The sequence below is a fragment of the Folsomia candida genome, unplaced genomic scaffold (assembly GCF_002217175.1).
Source record: "Folsomia candida strain VU population unplaced genomic scaffold, ASM221717v1 Fcan01_Sc005, whole genome shotgun sequence".
Taxonomy (NCBI): Eukaryota; Metazoa; Arthropoda; class Collembola; order Entomobryomorpha; family Isotomidae; genus Folsomia; species Folsomia candida.
The window spans coordinates 8,584,616-8,608,808 of NW_019091197.1; the positions used below are offsets into that span (position 1 = coordinate 8,584,616).

Here is a 24,193-nt window from a genome sequence, read left to right on the forward strand (position 1 = left end):
TGTTATAAGTAAAATGAATTTTCACCAATATAAACTTCGTATTGTCAGCATATAAGAATGGCCATTCTTTTCACGAAGTAGTAAAAGCCTTATTGATTACAGTAATTGAAATGACACATTTATTTGTTTTTTCTGGCTGATACATGTTTCGACAATTTTCTTACCCACTCAACAATAACTTCTTTGCGGAATCGATGGTGAAAACTTTCATGTCTACTTTCACCCAAAAATTTAAAAAATACAAGGTTCTAACTTTCAAAATGGATAATCTCTTAAGAAAACTTGTCAGCCCATTCTCCCACTTGGAGACGTCATACTTACCTGTCATGACCTGGCTGACTAAATGGTCGATAAGATCATTTTCAATTCCGATAACGTCAGAACCTGGAAGCAAGGAGTTTTCAGTTATTAAAAAAATAAGACATTGGGTTATCTACGTTTGCACTGCGCTGCTATGGTTTTTCTACAATGTTACTTATTCTTTCTGGTTTTACAAAAATATCTATAATTCGCACGGAAGTCTTCCCATCTGGCAGAAAGTAATTGCGTTTTACTTTCTTATTTCGTACGATATGATATTTGTGTTGCACATTTGTCTCCTATTTCGTAAAAGAGAATTACCACAAGTGCTGAAAACTTGTGTCTGGATGGAGGCGAAATGCATTAGCAGAGGTAAGTTTTATTCATAAATGATGTGGACTCTGTTAGAAATCTGGTATATCTATGTAGTCAGTCAGATACTGACTTATCGGTGTTAAATTTGTTACCACCTGGTATCAAACGTATACCTGTCGGTAAATATTTGCTCCCGATATGGTGAAACTATTATACGGAGCTTTTACTCCATGATATTACTTATCAAAAACACTATGGCAGAGTCATATATGAATACCGCCTGGTATTATTTTAGTACACGATTTACAACAGTGTGCTAATTATGACTTTTGCAAATTTCAGGGGCATCAGACTACACGAAAATCAACATTCTGTCCAATCTTGATGCAGCAAAGTTTTCATTATTTGTCATCCCCGTAATGCTGGGGGCGCTGGGATCTTTTAGACCCTGTACGCCTCCCTCCATCCTAAACGAGGTGCTCCTCGAGTGTCGGGATGGATGGGGCGACCAAGACGCGGAGATGTGGTTACGCGTGGTAAATGGGGCTGCACAGTGGTACGTGTGGTTCTCGTTACCATCAGTTATGATTGCTACGATTAGTCGAGTTTTTCTTTATCCTTCCGTAATGGTGGAGTTATGGATTAAGATGATTGAAAGGTGAGGCTTTACGTTATTACTATCATACCTGTTCACATTCATTTAATTAATAGAGAATGAATACATATGTGCATAGGTAGCTTGTTCATTTATTACTCAATAGGTTCATGAATAATTAGTTAATAATTTTTTCCAAATTTTAAAATGAATGAATATTTATTCTCCTCATATTCATGAAGAATGAATGATTAATTTTATTCATTGTTCAGTTTTCAAGCTATGCTTAATATATGAGGTATATTGAGAAATCCATATAATAAGGCGAATTTGAGTTCAAATGAATAAAAAATGAGTAATGAATAAAAGTTTAGTTTTAAAATTTTGAATAAATAAATATTTCTTCCGATTTTTGTGTAAATTGAATAAATTTTGAATGCGGCCAGGTTTTCGAACAGGAGTGATGGTTACCGGTAAAATGACCTTTTCTTAAATCGAAATTTTGCAATATTTAGACAACTGGACCAGTACAAATTTGGGATTCACGGCTTATCGGGTTTTCGTGTCGCACAAGTATTTCAAAACCTGGTCAACTCCGTCATGCGAAAGCCGCTCATCACTATTTTTGTCTTGCTGACCATGCTGTCAGAAATAACGTCACTCTACGTGATCATAACATCCTGGGAAAATATTAGTTTTGGCGTGTCCGCATTCTTTTACTTGATGGTGATCGATTACTTCGTAATAATTCATATCACGTTGCACTCTCTCAGTAAACCGTACGTTGTGAGCGTGAAGCTTGCAAAAAACATGAAAAGTTTGCGATCACAGAATGCCTGGTTTAAGAAATTTTTGACGTCGTGTCCTCCCTTAAAAGTGGGGATGGGAGATGGTAAGTTCTTTGATGGGTTGACATCATTCATTATTTGGCAGTTTTGCGTGGACAGGTTAATTAATATGTTGCTCATGGATAAATAAATAAGCGTTTACTGGAATGAATGCTAGTCATCGTAAACTCTTAGAAATAATCCCATTTCCATCCTGTTGAACAGTAATCTGAATCTAAATTAAGCAAGCCATACTAAAGTTTAGTATGGAATCCAGACTCTGGATTTGGTATAATTTATTATAATGCATAGTGCATTTACTGTACAAAAAGGTAACATTATTTTTATTTAAGAGTGTTTCTATGCGGAGAACTGGAATGACTTTGTATGTGCAAATTTTCATGCAAAAATCTATATCAATCCTTACTTAAGTATGTACAGGTAGTAACATTACATGTCTAGCTGTAAATATTTATATTATTTGTTGCTAAGAAAGAAAAAGACGGTCGAATCATTAATGATAAGTAAAGTAATGATAAATAATTGCAAATTTAATGGTCTAGTTCTATTGAAACGATTTAAATAACCTACACGTTTATGTATGAATTCGTTTAAAACTTTTTAAGTGTTTTTTATCATGAAATTCTGACCTTGTTTTGGATTGTATGAGAATTTTGAAAATCTCTTATTTTAGCTTTTTACATAAATAGCCAACTATATTTTAATTAGACTCAAAATTACATGCGTGTATGTAATTTCGAGTCTAAATTTTTTACTTCATGAAGTACGTTTAGTTGTCATTTTGAACACAAATTTATTTTTTGCATTACTACATCAGTCATTACAGAGCTGCATAATTAAATTAATTCAACTTGGCAAGTAATGCTTTGCATGTACATTTATCCCGAAATCTAAATTTAATGTTTCTCAGTGATACAATAGATTAATGTAAATATGGGAATGATTTTGCCAAGTAAAAATGTGCTAATCGTCTTTGTATTAAATTTAAGCCTTGTAAGCGTACGGATCTTATCTAATTGCTCTCCGTTGGTTTCTGTAATTTGGTAGGGATTTTGTCGTGCGTGGCTTTGGGGTTGGTGTGTAGGGGACACTATCTCCAACGCAGTTGGGAACATTGTGGGGCCAGTCACATTCCTCAGTGTCCTACATGTTCATCCAAAATGTCGTTACATTTGTTCAAAGTTAGGTTAATATTTATCCGAATATTTGCAACATCTTTACCGGGTTGTAGTATAAGCCGTGGGGACAGGCATGAAACCGCGGACCATAGTAATGGTCACAGATGTAGTAATAGCGGCAATCGGACGGATGGGCTATAACTCCTGTGTAACCTTCGGGGCAAATCCAGGTAATTGGATCCTGACGGGGACAAAGGTAAAGGCATTAGAGGATAATAAATATGCTCTTACTTAGGCGTATCACCTCATTTACATAAATCTCGCTATGCCCACTTTTGGCGATACGGGCTTTCCAGATCAACTAAACTCTATGTCTGTCGTGAATCCGTAAGAATATGCAGATGAGGTGACTAGTACAAATATACAATTCCTCATTATAAGCAATTTTACCGCTGTGGTTGTCCTAGCCGGTATGGTCCTGGTAGTTGGGATCGTTGTCACTGTAGTCGGCATAGTGGTCCCTCTTGGCGGTGGCGTCGTTAAAGTGACGCATGGCGTGGTCGATTCGTGGTCGCAGACGAGCAAGTCTTGATTCCACACTGTCCTATTTGGGCAACATTGTGCCTAGCAAAAAATGTGTATATTCATACTGTTAAAAATAATTTTAGAACGGAGTCACACTTTGCACTCTAAAGTTAAGCAAATGACTACTGCTTATCAAGTTAAACTTATTCTGTGTTTAGTACAGTTTACTTAATTTCAAATGAAAAATACGGTTACTTTTCGAGAAAGGGGAATTAATTATATAAATGAAATACACTTACTATCGCTAAACCATTTGAGCACTCGAGAAACTTTGCGCAGTCGTACGGGTACGGGTGATAAGTGGGATGACCTATCCGGGACAGTACGGCATGTACTGTATATGATAAAAAGAGATACAATATAGACCAATTTTTGCAGTATATTTTTGCACGTGCAAGTTCTCACCTCATCCTCCTTCATCAGACCACATTCGGAGGGCTGTGTGACCTGGGAGCAGCACGCCGTCTGGATGAAAAGGGCGAAGGAAACCAAGCTCGCAAAACATTTTGCAGGGCGCATGTTATTGCGTTTAAATTTTAATATTTCGCCCGTTTGTCGAACTGAGCATTTTTCGCACACCTTGGGTCATTTTATACTAAAAATTTGCGACTCAATGTGCCGACAAAAGGATGGAAAAGCGTATGTATGTAGACTGAATTTGTCAAGGTGACTCCCTACGTCAACGAGTGTGCCGCATTATAAGATAAGTAATCAGTGGGTCGGTCTCAACAGGCCGCGGGAGCGAGGGGGTTTCAGCATTTGTAAAAATAAATAGTGGATCTTCTTCAACGATTATCTTGATAGGATAACAACTTAACTTCTCGATGTATGTAAATACAAAAATACCTGTTCAAAAAAATATTTTCACTCAAAAGTCAATCATCCCGATTTTTGAATTACGATTTTCATTCACATACAGTCCTTTTCCTTCAAACTCATTTTATTCGAATTCATTTCTTACTTTGCCCCATGTATTAGGCACAGCTTATAAAATAAAAGGAGCGAAAAATCCTTTTATTCAAGTTTGTTAGGCTAAAATGAGGGAATCTTTTTTTCAGTAATCCTGCATATGGAAGGAAATTCATACTCATAAACTATTATGAATGAAAGTGAACAGGTGCATATGTATGTAAGCCTGGTTGCGCATCCCATGATTGAATATGATTTAAGTGCTGGTTAAGGTTGAAGTTCCGTGATTGTGATATGATTATACCGAAGTTATGTACGTTTGCAGAGTTAATTAAATTATGTACTCTTCGTGGTTGCGATTGTCGGCTAATTTTCAACAGTTTCATTCGTGTGTGTCGCTATGCGGTACTCAGATAACTACATACGCAAATCATGGCGTCTTATTTTTTGGACGCAGCGGAAATATGTAATTCACTGAAGTTAAATTTGAATAAATGTTAATACGGTAATATGCATGCTAAATGGGAGAAACTTGAGACGGCGTTAGAATAAATACATACAATGGAATTATTTGTGCGTGTAACTTCATGAGGTCAAAAATGCATAAATGGATGTCATTTGTAGGGAATTTCACCACGAAGGACTAGTCTAAAGATAGGCTGTTTCCCGGCTAAGCGAGTTTCGAGTTCTAACCTGTCTAGATTTATAGGTCAGGATAGTAGAAGAAAAAGTCATAATGGGCGCGTTGCCAGATAATGCCTGCGTCACCTTCTGTAGGCCAAAAACTGAAGATTTCGCCATGTCAATTTTTGATAGCTTCAGGGGCCATTATATCCAAAACGGCTAAATATTTCTTAATACTACCAATTTGAGAAATGATGGTACTTACACACGGTTACTAAAAAACTGCATACCGAGTTATTATCATGTAAACCCACTCCACTAAAAAATCCGATCTAAAAAAATCATTATTTTTTACGTTTTTTTGCAAATATTTCGCTTACTATGCTTAGATGCCACCGTAGGATTTGGCTCGAGTAATTTTTATTTGGAAGAACAACTATACCCATGCAACATATCAAAAATTTGGAGATGGTATATTCTTAGTTTTCGAGTTAAAAAATCAAATATGTCAAAATTTAACACTGAAAACTTGATAATTTTGCATTCTGGGACTAAGGTCGACACTCGTTCTTGCAATTGCCCATCTACGGTTGATAATTTGACGTACTAAATACGTTTGAGGTTTAAATGATAATAACTCGGTATGCAGTTTTTTAGTAACCGTGTGTAAGTACCATCATTTCTCAAATTGGTAGTATTAAGAAATATTTAGCCGTTTTGGATATAATGGCCCCTGAAGCTATCAAAAATTGACATGGCGAAATCTTCAGTTTTTGGCCTACAGAAGGTGACGCAGGCATTATCTGGCAACGCGCCCATTATGACTTTTTCTTCTACTATCCTGACCTATAAATCTAGACAGGTTAGAACTCGAAACTCGCTTAGCCGGGAAACAGCCTATCTTTAGACTAGTCCTTCAACACCGTCAATATCTTTGACCTCATGACCTGAAGGACAAGGTCAATGGTAAAATGCACATACTTGTCAGAAACGGTGTCGAGTTAAAGGAAATTCAGTGTCTCTAGCGCTACTTTTTTATCTGTATTCGCTATTTACGGTATTCAAGAGAAAGTGTTATCAAAATTGGCAATACTGTAAAGATGCAAACGTTGAAACAGCACTGAACCACTGATACAATTCTCTCCTCCTGCTTGGTTGGCTAATATTTTCAATTAAAAATACCCCTGCACACATGCCGCCTAGAATTTCACAAAAAATAAAAAAACGTGCCAGATGTGAATAAGTTACAAATAAGTTGTGAATAAGTTAGACCTTAACACGGCGTCGCTTGTAATTGTACATAGTATTGAGAACTTTGTTGTTCTCACACATAGTTAAGTCCTCTACGTAGCTACCCATTGATATGGGGAGTAGAGTTTTAAGTATCAAAAAAATAGTATTGAGAACTTTGTTGTTCATTGCATAAGTTATTAGGTGTGTTATTCGTTGAAATCGTCCCATCATATTTGTTTCCCACAAATGCATAAAACCAAATTCATTCGTAGAAGTGTCAAATTTCTCTAAGTCCGTAAAATATGGGACTCTAAAATAATTATAGGAATATGAATTTGTACAAAAAGTAACTTGTTCCTTATGTATGCATTTTACAACAGTCGAGTGGACGGTGTGAGAGACAAACTTGAACAAAGTGTTGGACTTTGAACCGAATAAAGAGAAAGGCATGTGTTAAAAGTGAGAGAAGAAAAATACATGTTTCTCTGATTTGTTATTATTCATCTTTCACAATTGAATAAATAATTGTGTGAATTATTTTTACCAAGATTTCAAATTTTGTTTGTCACTCCATCCTCCCAATCGCTGGGCAAAAGCGGTATAAATTACAGAACGGTTGGTAGAAAACAATAATATCAAATATTTTTCAAAATTCTTAAACATCTTTCTTATGTGATTTTGCTCCGATACATTAGTTAATTTAGTGGACGATTAAAAAGGGTGATTTTAGTCGTAATTATATGTTTAAAATATAACTGGTCGCGATTGTCTTGTTCTTCTCAGATGTGGCTAAAATTCTTTCAAGATGCCAGAATTCCTCCCCACATTGCGACAAAGTACGCCCTAACTTTTGACGAGCACAGGATGAGGATGGATATGTTGTTGGATTTAAACAAGGAGTGTTTACGAGACCTTGGCGTCGTTGCGATGGGAGATATCATCTCGATTTTGAGGCATGCGAAGGAAGTTGGGGAGAAGGTTGGTTGGTGGAATTATTTTTTTGGTGCAATAATAAGTGATTTATAAATATACATTTCGTTAATATGGAACCCTTGCGACTTTATGGTCTTGGCTTATTGACAGCAAGGCGAAGTCAAATTAGAAAAGCATTCGGTATCATTCTAGCCTTCTGGACCATTTGTTTTTTTTGCATTTTTACATGTTTCAGAACATTTTAAGACTTTTATTTTTGCACCAAAAAAAAGTTGGAAAATTTTTCGAATTTATGCCCCTAGTGGGGTATTGCTCGTGTTTAAGCGAGCGAAGCGAGCAGGTTAGGGAACGTCCATATATTATGTCATCATATTAGTGGGTGGGTGGTTTTGGTCTTCCTATCTTTACCATGTTAAAATTCCCTATCCGTTAATGTTTACGTAAGGTGGGTGGGTGATAAAATCGAAAATTTTTGATGACGTAATATGTATATGGATAATCCCTTAGGTTGCAAGTACGCGGAAAGCCTGGATAACTACCTCGCTTGGGCCCCGCCCACCGTTGGCCCCCTGCGCCCCGCCCACCGTTGGCCCCCTGCGCCCCGCCCACTGCTAGCCCACTTGGGCTAACGGTAGTCGCATTAAAAAAGTGGTCCAGAAGGCTAGACCTCAACCAAGCATTCAACAAAAAACATGCATAGATTTATACCTATATCCTTGCGCATTATACATCAAATATGTCCTGGGACACCGACAACGACTAATCTGTAAGGTGTCGTCCATAAATTACGTAACGCGAGAGGGGGGAGGGGGGGTCTAAGGCTCCAATGATATTGTGCCTAATGTTGCGCATGTTGAAGGGGGGAGGAGGGGTCTAGAAAATCGCGATTTTTGCGTTACGTGGTTTATGGACGGCCCCTCAACCCGAGAGCTAATTAAATTTGTTTTCAGACAAAATACGACTGCTACGAGGCGGAAAGACGGAATGATGCTTCCGGTTTATCCAGCAATCCGCCGGCGTGTCTTCCACCTACGGCTGAAATTGATGGTTACATGGCGATTAATGCGCCGCCGCAACCAGGGAGCAGGAATTGTAGTGTGACCACTCAGAACATCCCTCTACCAAGTATTGGTTTGGGTTTAACTTCTATTTTGGAGGAAGGCCGTATAAACGAGACGGCTGTATTGGATTGTCCCATGGGTGAAGTTTCGCCGATGATGGACCCACAGAAGTTGGGAGATGACCTTTCTCCTAAAGTCAAAGATAGTACAAAAGAAGCAAGATGGACCTCAACTTATAGCCACGTTATGGATCTTGAACATTCTCATGGATGTCGAGATGCCATTTGTCAACAGCGGAATTGCCATAAATTTAAGCGAATTGTTAACCATGCTAAGGTAAGTCTCCAGAATTTAGACATAATTTAGTAATATTAAATAATATTTATAATTAACACTTCAATTACATTCTTATTTTAGACATGCCCGCGAAGGGTCATTGGTGGTTGCGCTGTTTGCAAACAGCTAATTGCTCTTTGCTGCCTTCATGCTAAGAAATGCTTGAAACCTGGGTGCGCGGTGCCCTACTGTGCCAACATTAAGAACAAACTGAAACAACAACGACTCCAGCAAATCGACAAGTAAAGCAAGGATATTTGAAGTTCAACATTATTAAAGAGAGAATTTCTGAAATTCTTAAGACTGAAAATTAAAATTCGGTACATATGTATTCTAGAAGCTTACAATGCTCTCGTTTTTGTAAATGTCCAAATTATGTATTCAGATTTAGTAGTCTGTCCAGAGGCAATTTCGTAATTAATTTATTATGTCGGACAATCTGATTCCAACTACGGTAAAATTTAGATTGGTTAGATGTACTACGCTACTTATGTTCGGATGAGGCATTTGAATAATAGTTATTAGTTTACGCAAAAATTCTGTCAAGTTTTGTATGATAAATAGTCGAGTTTTTCTTAATTAGTGTGCATGCAACTTAGTAAATTTTAAGCAAAAATTTCCTCCTTAATAATTAAATAAACTCCAAATGAATTAGATCAGTATTATGCACAAATATTTATTAGTCACGATAATGGACTACGCCCAGGTCTTTTTAACAAGCTTTCCATACATAGCTTTCCATATTGAAAGAAACATGCGAACATAAAGGAAAATGCAAGTATATGTACAGGGGAGTCACAGTCTTTCGTGAATTAAATATTAACACACATGTTTTATAAGTAGGATACAGTAATCATCACCGAACACCACACGGCTCGAAAATGGAAACGGCATTTAAAAAATAATTAGCCATGCAATTTTACATGTCAAATTGTCAACTTAAAGTATGCCAAATTTTAACCCACCAAAGCAATCTTAATTGCTTAATCTAGTTAAAAAGAATTTGACCGAAATTTTGCCTTGTCCCACATCTCCTCGAAATCCGCACAAACGGTACCCCCTCCTCACCTAAAATCCCCAAAGCGACCCTCATCTCCTTAAACTTCTTGAACTTGGCCCTTCTCACGGCCACTTTGTCACTCTCGACCACGTGGTAATCCACGTGGGGGAAAATCGTGGAAATTCTGGCGTAAAAATTAGGCACGTCTTCCTTCCACCCCCAGCCATTATCCGGCCCACGCCGCCGTTTCATTATCACCCCGCCCACATCCCAGTCTTCCGTGGGGAGCGAAATATCCAAACTCCTCACCGTCTCGCACGGCGCGACACCCTCCGCCAAAAAAGTTTCATACAAAAAAAGCATGGTCGCCTCAAAATGCAAATTCTCATCGGGACAAACATACTCGATTTCCCTCCGCCTCCAGGGAATTGGTTCTTCCCTCGCCACGATTAACCTCTCCAGAACAGGAAATTGTTTTTCATACACTAACTTAACCTCATCCCGCTCAGTGTCAAAATTTAGGTAGAGATGTGGTCGAAACCACTTCGTATCCGGGCTACAAATGAGCCCTGGTAGTCTTAAAATTTCGAAAAGTTTCAACCTTGGGAGAATTGGGATCTTGAGAAAGCGCAAGGGGTGGATGTTCGAAGTGGGACTAATATTGTGTACCGTGGAAATCCACACGTGTTCCAACTGTGGCGCGAGAAGGTCCAATATTTCGCACGTGTGTGCCCTATCGCTCAGCGTAACGTTAAACTCGAGTCGAGATACGTTAGCAAAGTTTGACTTGAGGTAAGGCGGGGCAAAATGAGATCTTCTTGTTGAATCAGGCAGCCAGGAGTGACCATCATTTTGAGAATTTGCACCTGGCTGAACATAGTTAGAAATCGGGTGGTTAGCGAGACCACGTTGCCCCATCGCCCGAGTTGTTTGTCGGGATAGAGTTTGGACATGTTAAGGGTCAAAGTGGTCAGTTTGTGGGGGACGTGTGAATCATGTGGAAGTAGGTCGGCCCAGTTTCGATCGGAAGAAAAGAATGCTTTGGGATTGACCAAAATGAGATGAAATTCGAGAGATCTCAAGTTTTTGAAAGGTTCATAGATCTTGACAAAAGAAGACGCCACGTGGCGGAAGGAGTTGTCGAGGGGTATATAGAGAATTTGGTCACGGTGCTAGTTGCTGCAAGTGAATCTATTTTTGACCAAAAAGTCTCCGCATTTTCCTCGGGCGCACAGACAATTACGTTGAGGTGTTTGGGGGATAGTTTCCTAAGGGGGAGAAGGGCCTTGGAATTGGTGAGGAGGACATCGACCGGATTTCGTATCAGGAGGTGTCTAAGGGCTTCCTTTTCCCACGTGGGATGGACGAGAGAGGCCGATTCTAAGTCGGAGCTGGGCAGGAATTCCATGATTTGAGAAATTATCTGAAATAATTGAAATTTTTTGTTATGAAATAAGTAAAGTTTCGCCGTGCTTAATTACTATTTGAATTTGTTTCAAATCGTGAAATAAATAGGCACAAAATCCATCGATATTTTGTGTTAATCAATCACATACCTCGGGCAAAGTGGAAATTAAGTTGTGCGTTTCCATTTTTATGCAGATTTCTAAGGTTTTAAAGTAAAATCCTCAAAACGAACTTAATGCGTCACAAGTTAATTTAAACTGTGCACTCGTTTTCTGAAAATGTTTTTGTTAAGTTGTCACGCGAATTCACGCTGATGGTGTCTTGTTAGTGGGTACGACGGGACTGGTTTTATTACCATTAGTGTGTGAAGGGCAGGGACGAAAATAACTAGTTTTCCCTGCTCGGAATATTAAAAATAATCCTGTATTAAAGTATGAAAAGGGTAAAAGGTTTTTTAGTGAGAGTAAAAATAAGTTGGGGCCAAAATCAAGACTTGGGATTAAGGAAAATTAAAATCATTGTTCAAGTTTAATTCTAACTTTGCATACGAAACCGGTTATGCGAGAATTACCAAATTGATTTTTTTATGCTGATGTAATTTGATTGCACTTTATAATTAAGATGGGCTTATTTGGGGGCCTTGTTTTTATTTTAATATTAGATATTTGGCACACCTACACTTATGGGAGGATACCCTCTGTTATGTAAATATGTATGCATTACGTATTATGGAATTATTCTATGCGGTACTAAATTGTGTTTATTTGTCTATGGAGAAACCATATGATTGATTGAATTAGACGTTTTCAAAAAGAAGTATGTAAACCATTTGATTAATTAGTACTTCACAATTACCCATTCCTATACCGAATAATCAATCCAATTTTAATTTTTCAAAAATTCACAAACCAAACCATACATAGATAGAAATTAGGATACTTGAATTAATTAATCCGTTCCCTCATTGAAGAATTGAATCCCGAATTTCTTCAAATCCTCCGGAATTGTGGGATACGCTCCTGCCCGAATATGTTCCAGCGTGCCGGTCACAAGACGGTAATATTTCCTCACTTCTTCAACCCATTTTTCCAGGACGGCCTTCTCCTTTCCCATTTTCATGCAAAAAAACAAAATCGTCTCGGCATAGGGAAGATTCACATAATTGGTCGGGATGTTTTTGACGACGGGGTAAATATTCTCCAAGATGAACAAAGACAGCTCGTAGAGTTCAAGACCTGCCCAGAGAATTGCAGCAATTTTATAAACGTCGGGACACATCAGGACAAAATTCAGGTCGGGTGTGCCGATTCGAAGAAGTTCCAGTTCTCGGATGATTTTCAAGTCGACTTTGAAATCGTTCATCTTCAAATAGTTTGCAGGCTTGAGACTTTTCAGGAGACTGTCTCTCTTCTCGATTACGTCGGCACTTTCGGATCGGTCCAGTTCGCAGAGGCGACATTTACAGATGAATCCTGTCAAGATGTATGTAAACAAACGAGACTTAAAATTGTTTTTTTTTAATGCACATAATTACAATAGGGCGAAGACATTATTTCTATTTGCGAAAAAACGTTATAAGTTTGATAATTTACACATTTTTAAAGCATAAGTCGAAAGATTTACAAAATTAACGAAATTCTAGAAATGCATTCACCCATTTTTGAGTTTGAATGTGACTTTTCAGTCAATGCAATGACAAAGTCGAAAGATTAAAAAAAAACTCACCACTATGACTTAGCATAAAATCTCGCTCTGACAACGGCATCATTCCGGGGGCATAGCTCGCCACGATTTCCTCCCCTTTTTTCACCTCCTTAAAAGTAGTGACCATCATGACAAGGGCGGAATCATGATGACCAAACATAACGTTTGCGTCCACACAGTCATGATTAATTTTGGACGAGGGGATCCAAACACCGGCAGAAATGAAGTCGTCGGCATCATCCCTGCATCAGATTTAAATTAGAACAAAGTTATTTTTAACGCAGGCGTTGGTAAGTTACCAACGGTAACTCGTAAAATTTGTAAAATAAATTTCCAAAAGAAAGAGACGCCCATGAGCTGAGTAACTAAGTTTACAAACATTTGTAATCTAATTTTCCGCAGAAATATTTGTCAAATTTATAGATTTTACACTGTAAAATTTACAGTGTTACTCAGGAGTCGTGGGCCAGGACTGCGTGAAGTGTCTCGTTATCTATTCATCTGCGTTTGGATACTCACCTCCCCTCACAACTGGAACAACACGTGATGTTCAAGCGGCAAATCTTCCAAATTCGGTTAATGTCCACCTTTGTAATTTTGGGATCATTCTTATCCGTCAAGGATTTCAATTCCGGTCCAGCCCAAAGGGTGTAAAGGTCCCGGCCGAGGAGAGGATCCAACCAGATCTTGTTGGCCACCGTGCCGACCCCACAAAGGATACATATTCTAAATCCTCTCGCCATTGCCTTTCCAACGATACTACATATGTGGGGTTATGTGAGACTTGACCTCCCGACTTATTCTCTTGACCCCCGGAAATTAGGTCACGCAAGTCAAATTCGACTTCAATTTTAATTTAAATATTGTTTGACAACTAAAGATTTGCAACATATCAAAAATCCGGACTGATCGAACAGATGGTAATGAATAATTTTAGCATTAAGGGTATTTTGTACGAATATTTGTCTAAACCGATGTTCCTACAAAGTACCCTTAATAATTGAGCTAGGATGTTCTACCCTACGGCATTCGACGCAGAGTATAGGGTTTCTGTAGAGATATGGCGCTAGAACGATACCATTTCATAAATGTTGGAAATATTTTGAAAAAACTAAAAAAAAGGAACAAAAATTTCAGGTAGTTGGTATTATCAATTTCAGCCTAGACGGTCAATTCTCTGGAACGCTCTGACCGACCTTAAATTAGGATCGCATGCCAAGGTTGAAGAAAATCGGAATGCTAGTAGCGTCACAATCAGCGTTCCTAGCGTTTGGGGCAATATGAAAAATTTGGGGCACCTTGAGAAAAAACGCGCGAACACGTGTACACTAATTTTTGATTTCATTGGACACGTGTAAGAGCGTTTTTGGTTTTGCGACAACACCGTCAGGACCAGGTACCGGTTTAGCTGAAGCTAGTCAAAACTAAATTACCTCTTATATAGGGTACCGGTGTTGTTGAAGTAAATAATCTTGGTAATTCTGGCAATGTCCACCTTCGTAATTTTGGGGTCATCCTTATCCTTCAAGGATTTCAGTTCCGCTCCAGCCCAAAGGGCGTAAATGTCTCGGCCAAGTTCAGGATCCAGCCAGATCTTGTTGGCCATCGTGCCGACGAGATGCTCCAGAGTGGACGTCCTCTCCAAAAATGCATTCGTTTCTGCTGCTTTGACGTGCAGGCCGGCGAAGGGTTTGCAAACGAGGAGAACCGTTTCAGCCGGGATATCTTGCGTGGCGAATAATCCTTCGCCCTCGCCAATCTTACTCGGCCCGAGCTCAACTGGGCCGCGATACTCGGAAATGCGGTCCACCATCCAGAGCGGCAAATCTGCCTGAGGTTGACTCGTATTCCGTGGCGCTGGGCGTCGCAACGCGGCGATTATTTCTTTTCCGGGTGGTTTCCCCAGTTCTGGGATGATTGATCTGTTAAATTAATAATTAGGCAGAGTTCACTTATCAGTCAAACAAATGCTTGATTTAATGCTAAATTAATAAGGAATTTATGATTGCAAAATTGTAAATATTTTTCATGTAAATCGCACCTCAACTTCTCGATATCTTTATTCTCTTCGCCCAACGACGAGATTTGGGTCAGCTTTTCATCCAGAAACTGACCAGCCTCAGCGTACCGTCCAAGTCCTATGAGACCCTTGGCGTGACGAAACATCGCCTTGACGTGGGTGTTATTGATTCCAAGAACTATCTCAGTACAAAGCAGAGCTGGATTGAAGCAGCCGAGTTTGATCAGAGCGGCCGCCTTGTTGGATAAGATGTCCGATAAGAGCACCGACACGGTTATCTCCTCTTCGGGTAAGTAATCCAGAGCAATGTTGTAAAATCGGATGGCATCAGTTGCCCGGTTTTCGACAAAGGCCTTGTTTCCCACGTTCTTCAGCTTGACCGCGATCTCGACGTTGCTTTGGTCAGGTGTGAACTCCCAGACGAGGGGAGACTTCAATTCGCAACGAGATTTATAGGGCAGTCCAGACTTCCATCGGACACCTGGACAAAAATTAGAGTCAAACCATTTGAATGGGAGTCGTATACATGCTTCCCATATTTATGGAGAGAGAGAGTAAAACTCGGATTTCGCTACCACTGCTGCCAGTCTTACCTCAGGGCCGTAGCAAACGGCCCTTTGGTATAGATATCAGCATTATAAATTCCGATAAGCCTAACTTTTTAATTTGGGGCGATTTGGCTGTTAACATTTTCAATTTTGTTAACTGTAGTAATTAAGTATTTATCTCATATTACTGGAGTTTGCTACGCCTCTTGCTTATGAGGCCCCTCCTCCAGAAACTTTGACCCCAAAAATCTCGATGACGCACAACTTTCTCTTCGGACAACAAAAGCTTAAAATCTAGCTCTTCATTAGGAGAAAAATCTGGCATCAGGTTGTCAGAAGAGAAAGTTGTGCGTCATGGAGTTTTTTATTGATTTATGAAATGGTTTTTCAAGGTAAAAAAATATAAAAAATCGGAATTTTGAAACTTTTGATGCGTCAAAATGTTCGTATCCATAAGGGCAGTCGAATGTCAAATGCAACTAGGGGTCTAATTCTTATTTTGCCGAGTGTACATCGACATTATCATTTTCCCAAATTTTTTCCCCCTGTTTTTCCTGGGGGTGTGGTTGCAAATAATTTAAAAATAGTTTTGTCAACTTGATCTTGATACCCGGAATTTAAGTTGGAATTTTTTTGATTAAAATCGGTGACATCGATGCGAAACTGAACGACTCCCATTCAAATGGAATGGTTCATTATGCATGTAGATACATTCGAGTTACTTAATTATTAATTACTTAATCGTCTAGTATTTTAATTAATCATCCCATGAAATGATTAAAAATTTAGTAAATAATTAATATACTGAACAACACATTTAATTAATCACCTTAAATCCGGATACATATTTTACCTGGAAAAAGCGCTGCCATCCTCTTCGGACTGAGCAACTCTACATCGCCCGGATTCTCAGCGACCACTCCAACTACCGGAGTATCGGTGGCGTCGTCGAAAATGTTCTTGAAGACGGGATCTTTCACGATCATCACCGTCCCCAGTGGGAGGACGGACTCGAAGTCGGACTCGTTTTTGGCTTCCACCGAATAACTGAACAGCGCAAGGATGACTTTATTTCCTTTGACGTCCTCCACAACCGCTTGCACGCAGCCCATCGCCGTAGACGGGGTGGTCGTTCGACAAAGGAAAAACTTCCCGGTCAAGATCTTGATTAAAAATCGTAGTTTAAATTAGAAGATTGAATTTTTTTATTAATTTTAATTCCATCATAAAAGAACTCACTCGATCTCGGTTTTTTTCAGGGTTTTGATACCGACACAATTTGTCATCTTCAACTCGACCTCCTCCATCCTCGTGTCTTTTTTGCAGTGGGGGTGGGTGTGCCTAAGGGGGGATTTATTTATTGTTTTGTGTTTGTCAGAGTTGGGAAAATCTGGATTAGGGATTAGTGATTATTAATCCGGATTAGAATTAACTAATCCCTAATCCTTAATCCAATGAAGATATAATTTTTAAACTAATCCTTAATCCCTAATCCACAATTTCATCATTGGCAAACTAATCCTAATCCCAACAAGAAAGATTGAAAGTAATCCTTAATCAAAAACTAATCACGATTAGGGATAATTTTTTTACGAAAAATACTCTGGTTGCCTATGAATTCCTCTCTCTTCTACCCTGAATTGCTCTATACCATCTACTTCTCGTTCAATTTCCATGCAACACTATTAAGTATTCTCCTTGTTCGACTAATTAATTTTACGGCTGCACTTTGCAGTCTGAAACTTTTCTAATTTTCTTGCAAGCTAAACCAAAAAATTTATTTCCGGCCTACATTAATTAATGTTATGTTCCATCTAACTCTTCCCCACTTAACTGTCATCCTGAAATTTCTAAATCTTTCAACTGTTTAAAATAGAAACAAACTAGGATACTTATTTCTACCGCGCAGCATATGTAAATTACATTCAAAGTAATTATGGTTCCGAAAGACTGAATAAATTAAAATTAATCCTTAATCATAAAAATAATCTGGATTACTTATAACTAATCCTTAATCACGAAAGTAATCAGGATTATTTAAAACTAATCCTTAATCACAGGACTAATCCGGATTATTTAATCCTAATCCTTAATCCGGATTGCTCTTCTGAAAAAACTAATCCCGTAAAAATCTAATCCTAGAAAACTAACTAATTCTAATCCTAATTCTAATCCAACAATCCTGAGAAACTAATCCTTAATCCTTAATCCGGAGCAAAAAAACATTTAATCACCCAACTCTGGTGTTTGTTAAACTGCTCTCTTTTCGCTCTTTGATCTTTGTGCACTGGTCGGCGAGGTGTAAATAATTTAAGTTTCCCTAGTTCCTGTATTCTCTCTTTGCCCCGGATTCGCTTCGGGAGAAACATATTTTTGCATGAAAAAAGTGCATTCGATAATAATTACCGTATAATAATTACAGTTTAATTTTCTAATTTAACTTAAATATGTATCCTTATAAAGGAAAAAGGACACTATCGAAATCATGAATCATAATTTATGGTGGTGATTCACTATTTAGTGAAGGAGTATGAATTTCCTATCGTATAAATGAAAATGAGTGAAAGTTCCCTCATTTCTGACGGATGAACGTAAATGAAATAAATCGTTTAATATATTCTTTCGTTTATCACGTTATGCTTATTACAAACTACATAACTACGTAATACTACAAACATGGGTAAGAAATTAAGTGAAATGCAGTCTAATGAAATGCGTTTAAAAGAAAATGTCTGAATGTGAATGAATGCAAATCTTCACTCAGAACTTCTGAGTCAGAAGTCTGTATTTGAGTGAAAATAATTGGATTGAAAAAATATGCTTGAAATGAATTTTCAAAAACAAGTAAAATATATCTGCAACATGAGTCAATTTAATTATGTAAATTACTCATTCAATATCATCAAGCCAAAGTTATGTAAATTAAAAAAAAATAAGGACAAAGCAGAAATTATTTCTGAGAAATATTAGAAAACTTGGATTACATAATCTCATTCTCATCCCCAACTAATTAATCCGTCTCCTCGTTGAAGAATTCAATCCCGAATTTTTTCAAATCCTCCGGAATAGTGGGATGATCTCCGGCCCGAACGTGTTCCAGCGTGCCGGCATACAGACGACAATACTTCCGCACTTCCTCCACCCATTTCTCCAGGACGGCCTTTTCGGTCCCCTTTTTCATGTAAACGACCAAAATCGTCTCGGCAAACGCGTGTTTCACATAGTTGGTCGGGACGTTTTCCATGACAGTGTAAATTGCCTCCATGATGTGCAAACACGCGTCATAAAGCCCCAGAGGCAGCACGAAGATGGAAACAATTTGATGAATGTCGGGACCCGGTAAGGCAAAATCCAGGTCGGGTGTGGCGGCACGAAGCATTTCCAGGTTATCGAATGTTTCCAAGTCGGCTTCGAGAACTTTGACATTCATATTCTTCAGATATTTGGCAAGGTCGAAAGTCAGACTTTTCAGGAGGTTGGCTCTCTTCGCGATTACAGTCACACTTTCGGATCGGTCCAGACGGCAGAGGCGACATTCGCAGATGAATCCTGTGCAAAAAAATTGTGCAAAAAATTATCATTTTATTTTAATTTCTCCAGGTATAAATAAATGTACATGCCTAATTACGATGCTGATACGTTGTAAATATTTATGGAAAATATGTAGAGGAAATTGTTTCCATACGTTTGTGAAAAATGTAACAAATTTTTAAAACAAATGTATGCAGAAGTATTTTTTTTAACTTCGTCACTTATTGTTGGCCATTTTTCATCTATGTAAAACCATTCACAAAGTTGCAAGTATTTTAAAAATGGCTAAATGATTTAAACCTCTGTTGTGACAAACGTCGCAAAACTTTTTAAATCTACAAAAATCTTTGCAGACTTGTCCACACTGATTGAAATATATTATCCATTCTTTGAGATTTACATGTGTACAAGTTAAGAAATACGCATCGATAAGTTATCGAAGATAACCAAATGAATGACAAAGTCAGAATTAAGAATTATTTAAGATCAACTCACCATGACTTTGCATAAAATCTCGCTCTGATAACGGCATCATTCCGGGGACATAGCTCGACACGAGCTCCTCCCCTTTTTTCACCTCTTTGAAAGTCGTGACCATCATGACCAGGCTAGTCTCATGATGGGGATACATGACGTTGGCGTCCACGCAGCTATGATTAATTTTGGACGGGGAGATCCATACACCGGCAGAAATGAAGGCGTCAATATCTTCCCTGTGACACATTTACATAAATTAGAATTGGTTATTATTTGTGCATTATAATAATGCCATTATTAGCAAAAATAATAAACAAAGTTCGCAACTTTGCACAAAAATTTGGCTTGCAGATTCAATTGCGAACTTGCGCACGCATTTAGTTCGCAATTTTTTTTCAAAAGCATGTAATGAATGAATACCCTCATTATTTAAGTCGATCAGTTACCTCGTAAAGTTGTTATTGGTGACGTTAAAGGAGCAAATCTTGGTAAGTCGGGCAATGTCCACTTTCGTAATCTTGGGGTCGTTCTTATCCGTCAAGGATTTCAGTTCAGGTCCAGCCCAAAGGGCGTAAATGTCTCGGCCAAGGAGAGGATCCAGCCAGATCTTGTTGGCCATCGTGCCGACAAGATATTTGTAGGGGTTCGTGCTTAATGAAAATTCCTTCTTCTTCGTCGATTTGACGTACAGGCCGGCGAAGGGTTTGCAAACGAGGAGAACTGTTCCAACGGGGAGATCCTGCGTGGCAAATAGTCCTTCACCCTCGCCAATCTTACTTGGCCCGAGTTCTACTGGGCCGCGATACTCGGAAATGCGGTCAATCATCCCGACCGGTAAGTCTGGCTGAGGTTTGTGCATATCCGGTGGCCCTGGGCGTAGCAACGCGACAATAATTTCTTTTCCTGGTGGTTTCCCCATGGCGGGAATGATTGACCTGTAAAAATATTGATGAGGTTAAGATCGCAATTAAGGTTCTCCAGCTTATGCTCTGAGATTTTGGCCGGAGAAGCGTCAATCCGATTGACTCAATCGATCACTTTAACTATTTAATTAAATTAAATTTTAAAATGAAATTAGCGAAGGGTACGATCTCCCAGTGGTCACGTTTTGCAGGGATATTTGCACACGAAGAGCGCTCTAAAGTTGACAAGATTTACACTCACTAAATTCCATGTGCACATTTTCCTCTTCGGATGCAAATATCCCTGCAAGCCTACTGGGAGATCGTACCATTCGCAAATTTCGTGTTTAGTAATTTAATTTGTGATCGATTAAGTCAATCCGATTGACACTCATTTGGGGCGACCTCCAACTTCTCAAGCATTAAATAAAATAAGAAATTATGAATTATTTTTTGTCATGTAAAACATGTAAAATCGCACCTCAACTTGACAAGATCTTCATTCTCCTGACCCAAGGACGGGATTTGGGAGAGCTTTTCATCCAGAAACTGACCAGCTTCAGCGTACCGTCCAAGTCCTATGAGTCCCTTGGCGTGACGATAGATCGCTTTGACGTGGCCACCGTCGATCGCAAGAACTTTCTCGGTACAAAGCAGAGCAGGATTGAAGCAACCGAGTTTGATCAGGGCGGCCGCCTTGTTGCATAAGATGTCCGATAAGAGCACGGACACGGTTATCTCCTCTTCGGGTAAGTATTCCAGGGCAATGTTGTAAAATCGGATGGCATCAGTTGCCCGATTTTGGATGAAGGCCCTGTTTCCCACGTTTTTCAACTTGACCGCGATCTCGACGTTGCTTTGGCCAGGTGTGAACTCCCAGACGAGGGGAGACTTCAACGCCCTTCGAGATTCTTGTGGTAGTTCCGACTTCCATTTGACACCTGGCCAACAATGAGTTAAATACTAAATTAATCGCCCAATCTAATTAATTAATCGTGTAATAAATAACATCACCTTATTAACATGAATAACAATAATTAATAAATAATGTGATTAATATTATTAATTTAATAATAAGCAAGTTAATATTTTAATTGAGTACCCATCCAATGAATCATTTAACGACTTATCTAATTAAGCTTGCAATAAAATAATTTAAGTAATAATCATTTTATCCGAATTACCTGGAAAAAGCGCTGCCATCCTTTTCGGACTGAGCAACTCGACATCCGCCGGATTTTGGGCGATCACTCCAAAATTGACAGAATCAACGTGACACTTTTTGAAGACGGGATTTCTCACGATCATCATCGTCCCCAGGGGGAGGACCGCTTCGAAATCTGACTTCCCCATTTTCGCATCCATCGAATAATTGAATAATGCAAGTCGCACGGCCTTCTTTCCCGTGACGTCCTCCACGCCCGCGTCCACCCCGAACAATCGGCTCGACGGGGTTATCGTTCGGCACAGGACAAACTTCCCGGTCAAAACCTTGATTAAAAAGTTAATCACAATTAAATTAGCATATTGAATTTTTCACTTAATTACTGAATAATTAAATTTCTTTATTAACCGTCCCACATTTTTCACCAGGGTGTCGATTTCGACACAATTTTCCATCTTCAATTCGACCTCCATCCCCTCGTCGTAGGCGGGCTGGATATTTGGTTCTTCTAAAAACATAAAATCCTTGGTGGTCATCTGCTCGCGAAATTTGATGGGGTCAATGACCTCTCGATGAATGCGGGTCATGACGGAAATGACTTTTTCTCTCGTCGTGTGGTGACGGATTGATTCTTCGTCAGTTGGAAGTCGAAAAGTTGATGCGGGGACGATGATCTTTGGGAAGGGTTGGCGACGCGGCATTTTGGTGGATTTTGTGCAGTGGGGGGTGTGTCCAAGGGGGAATTCGTTGCTGCTCTTCACTGCTAGTAGACGACGTTTGTAAGACAAAAGTTTAAGATTGCCTCGTTCTCTTTCTGCCCCGCAAATTCACTTTTTTGTATTAAAAAGAAGTCTTTGTTTCATGAAAACCTTTGATATTGGCCCAGTTAGCGATCTATAGGAAGTTAGACCAGCCCAGCCCAGAATTTCAAATTTTTAATTTTTGAGCTTTCCCGTGCATTGAGGAATGATTTGATGACTGAAATGTGTTCCATAGTGGCTCCTAATAATTCCCAAAAATTTCCAGCCATACCCGACGCGGGGAACTATTTTAATTTGCATAAATGTCTATTTTTGGCATATAACCATCCATTTTCTCAACTTTGTCGATTTTTCACAATTTCAAAGTTGCCTGCGGCAATGTTCTGATGGTTGAAACTTGATCAGGAATACCTGGTGAACATTCCCACCAAGTTTCAGGAAAATCGTACGGCGGGGAGATACCTAAAAATTGACAAATGACCATTTTTTCACCCTCGGCGTCAGTTTTCATGACTTCAGGTCACGGCCAAATATACATACGCATACGTATGTATGTATGTTCATACGTCAGGCTCCACAAACTTTCCGTATTGCTTTTATCGACAAACGACATATTTGCGATGTTCACTGAGCTGTAAATGAATAAGGAAATCATTACGTACATTTGGTAATTTTGTCGCCCGTTGTATTAAATACTAATTCGAAAGATTGTTTTTTTTCTGCCTGGAAGATTTGACCTGTTTTTATCAAGATGGAAATAATAAATTATGCACATAGTCTGTGTGATTAATTTTAATGACATTTTGTAGGTACCATAGCATTTTATTTCATACAATAATCAACACAACAGCGCGCTAACTGATACGGCAATACCAAATTGTACCAGCAATTTAAAGTTTGTGATGATACGATAACCTAAATTTTTAATTTTAAACTGTCAAAGTTTACCAGACTTTACATCATTACAGCGATATTAATAAGCACAATTTAGAATATAATTTTTACAGTTTTACTCGAAATATACGAATTTGTGATCTAGCAATTTAGTACACAATTACAAGAAAATCAAAGTGTAATAATAGATACATGTGTTAAAAATTTTAGTCCCACAGGAAGGACCAGAATTTCACAATGCGCCGAAGAAACCAAGGTATTTTCGTTTTCCCATATTTGGTGCACTTTTTGCACTCAACGTCCACAAAAATCGGGTCCACCAACAAAAGAGGATCCGATTGCAGTATGCGGAAAATCTCCTCGGAATTGGAATTCAGGCAGGAAAGAAGCAGCGTCCTACAGGGTTCACTCAATTTTGAGATGTTCGGACGGATTTCATGCACTGAAACATAAATAAAGTATGACGACGATTTTAAATAATTATGAGGAATGACGAAATACATTTGCCATGTAAAGTATATTTGAGAAACAATTAGAATATACAGTAAATTGTTAGACTTACAAATTTCAAAGCAATCCATGGCACTTGATGCGTGGAAATATTTTAAGAGACGATTCCTGTCGTCTACATCGTAATGTGCTTGTAAATGATAATTTAGTATTTTTAGTACTTCTTGGGCTTGGTCGTCCGGGTCAAAAAAGTTAATTGATGAGGCACGGACAGAAAATAAAGAATCCATTTTATTTAAAACTAACTGAAATTCTACTCTGTAATTAATAAATATTGGGAGTGAAAAAATAAATGTGAGTCGTCAGATGAAATATAGGTACTAATTAAACTGAATGGAGCCCACACGGTGGTTAAAGAATGTGCCAATTCAGATCATATCTGAATATTTATTCATATTTATGTGCCTAAACTTGAGA

The 24,193-nt window shown here is 38.6% G+C and overlaps 4 protein-coding genes across 4 annotated transcripts; 1 reads left to right on the forward strand and 3 right to left on the reverse strand.

The window, feature by feature from the left end:
* The first annotated feature begins 6,981 nt into the window (after positions 1-6,981).
* Positions 6,982-9,495, forward strand: LOC118435641. The gene is made up of 4 exons (XM_035851982.1): positions 6,982-7,142; positions 7,311-7,505; positions 8,411-8,857; positions 8,939-9,495. The coding sequence occupies exons 2-4, from the start codon at positions 7,311-7,313 to the stop codon at positions 9,101-9,103; spliced, it is 807 nt and encodes a 268-aa protein (XP_035707875.1). The 5' UTR covers positions 6,982-7,142; the 3' UTR covers positions 9,104-9,495.
* A 1,195-nt stretch (positions 9,496-10,690) lies between these two features.
* On the reverse strand, positions 10,691-11,581 carry LOC118435846. The gene is made up of 2 exons (XM_035852309.1): positions 11,414-11,581; positions 10,691-11,280 (listed from the first exon to the last, which is right to left on the reverse strand). Exons 1-2 carry the CDS (start codon positions 11,447-11,449, stop codon positions 10,936-10,938), a joined length of 381 nt encoding a protein of 126 aa, XP_035708202.1. The 5' UTR covers positions 11,450-11,581; the 3' UTR covers positions 10,691-10,935.
* Positions 11,582-12,212: 631 nt separating this feature from the next.
* Positions 12,213-13,711, reverse strand: LOC118435920. Its single transcript, XM_035852449.1, has 3 exons — positions 13,488-13,711; positions 12,990-13,210; positions 12,213-12,736 (listed from the first exon to the last, which is right to left on the reverse strand). Exons 1-3 carry the CDS (start codon positions 13,709-13,711, stop codon positions 12,213-12,215), a joined length of 969 nt encoding a protein of 322 aa, XP_035708342.1.
* A 4,679-nt stretch (positions 13,712-18,390) lies between these two features.
* LOC110850500 lies at positions 18,391-22,312 on the reverse strand. The gene is made up of 6 exons (XM_022097937.2): positions 22,028-22,312; positions 21,631-21,937; positions 20,928-21,387; positions 19,991-20,479; positions 19,563-19,780; positions 18,391-19,085 (listed from the first exon to the last, which is right to left on the reverse strand). Exons 1-6 carry the CDS (start codon positions 22,310-22,312, stop codon positions 18,547-18,549), a joined length of 2,298 nt encoding a protein of 765 aa, XP_021953629.1. The 3' UTR covers positions 18,391-18,546.
* Between the last annotated feature and the right edge of the window lie 1,881 nt (positions 22,313-24,193).